The 5,046-nt window shown below is 26.3% G+C and overlaps 2 protein-coding genes across 2 annotated transcripts in view; both read left to right on the plus strand.

Moving 5' to 3' along the window:
* LOC112687235 (protein PFC0760c-like) overlaps positions 1 to 5,046 on the plus strand; it is a gene marked incomplete in the record, with an annotated part of 18,114 nt that continues 13,068 nt past the window's right edge. The window contains 4 exon segments of the mRNA XM_025559826.1: positions 1 to 191; positions 451 to 598; positions 872 to 969; positions 3,126 to 4,290. Of these exon segments, the coding sequence (XP_025415611.1) occupies positions 475 to 598; positions 872 to 969; positions 3,126 to 4,290 (1,387 nt within the window).
* Positions 1,581 to 2,716, plus strand: LOC112687237 (general transcription factor II-I repeat domain-containing protein 2-like). The gene has a single exon (XM_025559828.1). The coding sequence runs from the start codon at positions 2,378 to 2,380 to the stop codon at positions 2,603 to 2,605; it is 228 nt and encodes a 75-aa protein (XP_025415613.1). The 5' UTR covers positions 1,581 to 2,377; the 3' UTR covers positions 2,606 to 2,716.

A 5,046-nucleotide genomic window follows, 5' to 3' on the forward strand; every position in this document is an offset into this window, starting at 1 on the left:
TTCACAAAAATAAATGTTGACGGAAACTGGAATCATACCTTTTTCATTTCTGGCGAAATAGGGCTATGCGTAAATCAGAGAACCGGATTTTTGGCAGAAACGGAATATACCCTATAATATCGGGTTCAACTTGTTTGTTTACTGATTTTGGGACAACAGCTGATCACTATTTGCCAACGTGTTCGGATAACGTATGTATTATCATTAATCATGTTATCAACATCGAGTGGATACCTACTTCGCTGTGATGTCGTGCACGTACCTTTTTGCTTTCATTTGTCGAAAATACAAAAACATGTAATCGTATTAATATTGATATTGATTTAATACATCGATCTCGTTGTACGCGTTGTTTTTTCGAGTGAAGTTGGACGTTTAATCGTTTCCGTACCAATTGTTCAGGTACGACGAAACGCAATTTTTTATAATTTCTCCTCGTCAATTTTTCAGAAAATTTAATCCTTGGCATTGAAGATGTTTGTATTAAAAATAATTGTAATCTCATCTGCAATACTAAACATCGGGTTCTCGGCGATGCAATGCAACTCTAATGATGTATTACAGTTTAGTTGTCATCATCCAGAATGTAAGGTGGAAAGTAAGTACTCTGCAGTTAAAACTAGGTCTGCTCAACATTTTGTATTAATAAAAAAAATTGTATTTTATTATTACAATTTGTAAATTTACAATCTTATTGTGGTTCAAGATATTTATAAATTTTAAAATAAGTATTATATGTACCATTATCTTTAATCATGGAATTTTTGGAACACAATATACTATTTATACTATTTATCTGTAAAGAACAAACCATTAAATTATATTTTTTTTAAAAATTTTACATACATTTATTAAAATTTGTTTGCTTTAGATGAACATATACTTGGTCGATTATTAACTAAACCAAATGATGAAGTCAACATTTTGGGTTATACTGAAGACGACTTATTTTTGATTAAAAATAAAAAAGTAAATGGTTTTTTTGTTTTATTTACTTTATGAATACTCTATTTAGAAAAAAAATCACTGTTATCGTATATGGTAGATTGGTGTTACGATTAATTATGATAAAGATAGCATGTACAAGTTCGATCGATTTTTCGTATGTCTGGTCAGTGGCGCACGCAGGGGGAGGGGATTAAGGAATTGTAACCCTCTGAAATTTTCTCTGATGTCTAGGTTAAAATTTACAAATTTTACAAGTTTGAAATATGAAGAGCTAATATTGAATACCTAGTATCATTGGTTATAGAATAATCTATTCCAGGGGTGGCCAGCGAGAAAAGACTTGCGAGCCACCAAATATATTAATAAATATGGAAGAACCAAAATGTAAAAAAAAAGGTCATATTATTATATAATTTATATACATGATATTGTATTATTGTAAATAAGATAAGTTAAGGTATGGTATTTAATAAAATGTGAAGAATAAGATAACAATAATTGTACAATAATCTCAAATTAAATTTTATCTTCATAAATATCATAAATATCAAAATATCATATAGACATATATATATATATATATATATATATATATATATCAATATCATAGACACACATGGATAATGGATATTATGTCTTCATAGTGTTTTTTGACGTCATGTGTGTAACAACACAACATTAATAAAATAATTATTATGTCTAAGAAACGCAAGTATGAAGAAGAACACAGAGAATTCAAATTACAATGGGAAGAAGAGTTCTTTTTCATAGAACAAAACTAATTAAAACTGACTAATTTAACTAACTAAAAAAAATTGTTCTTAAAATTGTGAATTACATACGTTCAGGTTCAAAAATACATCGCCAATTTAAAAACTTTATTGAAAGTTTAGAGGATGATATTCCAAATGATGTTCTATGGTATTGTTTAGTTTGATGGTTATCGGTAAATAATGTTTTAATAACATTTTTCGATTTATTAGAACCCATTAAAACATTTTTAAAAGAAAAAGATAAAAATTTTCCACAACTCTCAGACCCACAATGGTTAAGAGATATGTCATTTTGTACTGACGTTGTGCATCACTTAGCCACATTAAATATGTCTCTTCGAGGTAAAAATACATTTATAAATAACCTAGTAAAAGACATTTTTAGTTTCCAAAATAAGCTTAAACTTTTTCAAAGAGACTTAAGAACAAATAATTTAAACCATTTTCCGTATTTAAAAAAAATTGAGGATTATTTGGTTGGAATAGCAACAAAATTTAATTGTGAAGATTATGTACAAAAATTAAAGTGTTTATCAACTCACTTTGAAGATCGATTTTAAGACTTAAAATTACTTAAACCTTCGATTGCATTTCTAGAAAATCCCTTTGTAATTAACGTTATTGAAAATGAATGTCCAATATTAAAATCAATTTCAATGGATATGGCAGCTTTAGAAATTGAACTCTTAGAATTATTGGAAGATGAAGGACTGAAGCAGTTCAAATACAGTTGTCATTCTTTTTTGGAATTTTGGAAACATGTGCCTGTTATTAAATATCCAAAAATTACTCTTTGTGCTCAAAAGTTAATATCGATTTTTGGAACAACATATTCTTGCGAGTCTTTATACTCAACCATGAAAATGATTAAATCTAAACATTGATCAACATTAACGGGTGATCATTTAATTGAATTGTTAAGGACTGCGTTAACAACATATAGTCCTGATTTTAAAAAGCTTACAAGCAAAATAAACACGCAACAAATAAGAAAATAGTCAATTAAGAAAAATGATATCAAGAATACTTTATTTTTACAAATTTTTTTTCTATACACTGTAATTTAATAAAATATTATACTTTTTTAAATTCATAAATTCATATTAAAAAAATTTTTTTTTAAATGTTACGATAAGATGCGAGCCGCAAAAGTCTATAACGCAAGCCGTGGTTTGACCACCCCTGGTCTATTCTATTATCAATGCTATTATTTAAGTCAAAATATATAAAGGATTTGCATAATTTTGTTAATTTTAAAATGTGTTATATTTTTACCTTAACCCCCCCCTAGAAAAAAAAATCCTGTGTGCGCCACTGTGTCTGGTATCTTAAATAGAGTATTGAACATTTACTGAATAATTATTATAAAAACTGTTAACACAAAATTTAAAATATATTTTCTAGATATTATCAATTGAACCAAAAAGTAGAATAAGTATAAAAAATTGGAATCCTATACAAAATTGGAAACATAAAGTGAATATCCATAAAAATACATTCTCAATATGTGAACCAAAAATTATTAATCAAAGTAATGATGAAAGTTATAATGATTTTAACAATGCTCAAATTAGTAAAAATACAGATGAAAAAAATATTCAAACAAATGATGAAATTAGTAAAGAACTTAGCATAAAAAGCTTCGATAACACCAATGAAACTAATAAGTTAAACATAACTGAAAATGAAGATATTGATGATATTATTGATATTGAGACTGAAGATGAATTAAATCCAGATATAACGACAAAACAATATGAATCAATAAATACTGATCAACATTTTAACTTTGAACCCATTGAACAACAAACTGATTTAAATAAAAAAATTAACCAAAATAATATTACTCAATCTACTAGTCCTAAAAACCTAGAAAATGATGTTACAAAAGAATATTCTTTAGATCCTGTAAAAAATAATAAACTCGATGAAAAATTAGTAACTGATGAAATCAATAATAATATTTCTCCTACTAATGAAGATAGTCTTCATAGTACAAAAACTGATTCTATACCAAATGCTTCACATCAACTTTTTAAGAACACTAATGATAATATAAAAGATACAGTTAATATACAAGATACTAATAATGATACAGAAAAATTAAAAACGTCAAACACAGTAAATGATTCAGCCAATAAAAGAGAATCCCAAGTTTATGATAATTCATTAGATAATAATAATACAAAAGAATTTATTTCAGATAGTGTTCATAAAAAAAAAACTGATTTTGTACCAAATACACCACATCAAGTTGAGAACTCTAGTGATAATATAAAAGATAAAGCTAAAACTGTATCATCTCAAAACTCTATTAAAATATCTGAAATACAAGATAATAATAATTCTAAGGAAATAATTGATGAAACACTACAAAATAATGGTTCTTTAGAAAATATAACTCAAATAGATAACCAATCAGTCAATGATAATTCCAAGCAATTGTCATCAACAGAAGAAAAAATAGAAATTATAAATGAAAAAGACAAAATAATTAAAAATAATATGTCCAAAGATTTTAATGGTGATAATTTGCAAGATTATAATAACATATCAGTAATTAATGAAATTCAAAATCAACCAGATATTACCAAAACTGAAATTGATTCTGAATCTCAAAATATTTCTAAAGATCCTAGTATTAAACCTATCACATCCAATAATGATCAAATTAGTGGTAAGACATCTTCATCTCCAACACAAGATATAATGAACACAATTGAAATTCATCCAGTTATTGCTAACAAAAAAGAAATTGATCAATGTGCATCAGAAGGTGGATGTTCACATTCTATAGAAAGTAACCAAAAGTATGATATTGAAAAAAGTAAACTAGAAAATAAAATTTCGTCTGATAATGTCTATGAGAATATAAAGCCAAATGATAACGAACAATTAAAAAAATATGAACCTAAAAGTTTTGTGGAATCTTTTGGTCATCCAGATTCTTGTAGTGGTGTTAAATGTCTTAAATTTAATAGAAATTTAGAAAAAATAATTAAACCTCCACCAATAAATCCTACTCAAAAACAAGCAAACTCAGATGAAACTTCACAATCAGCAAATATTGATTTTGATGTAGAAAAAACAAATATAATTAATGAAGTAATTGAGGAATCTCATGTAGAATTAAGCTTCTTTGATTATTTTCAAAATTGGATATCTTCACCTACTACTAATTCGATTAATTTTCTATGGAGTATTTTTGGTGATTATTCTAATACACACAATGATGTATATCACGTTCAATCTGTTGAAGATCAAAAAATGTTTCAAAATGTCAATCATTCAGAATTATATTTTATTACTGTAGCTGTAATCACAC

The sequence above is a fragment of the Sipha flava genome, unplaced genomic scaffold (assembly GCF_003268045.1).
Source record: "Sipha flava isolate LNK unplaced genomic scaffold, YSA_version1 338_pilon_pilon, whole genome shotgun sequence".
NCBI lineage: Eukaryota > Metazoa > Arthropoda > Insecta > Hemiptera > Aphididae > Sipha > Sipha flava.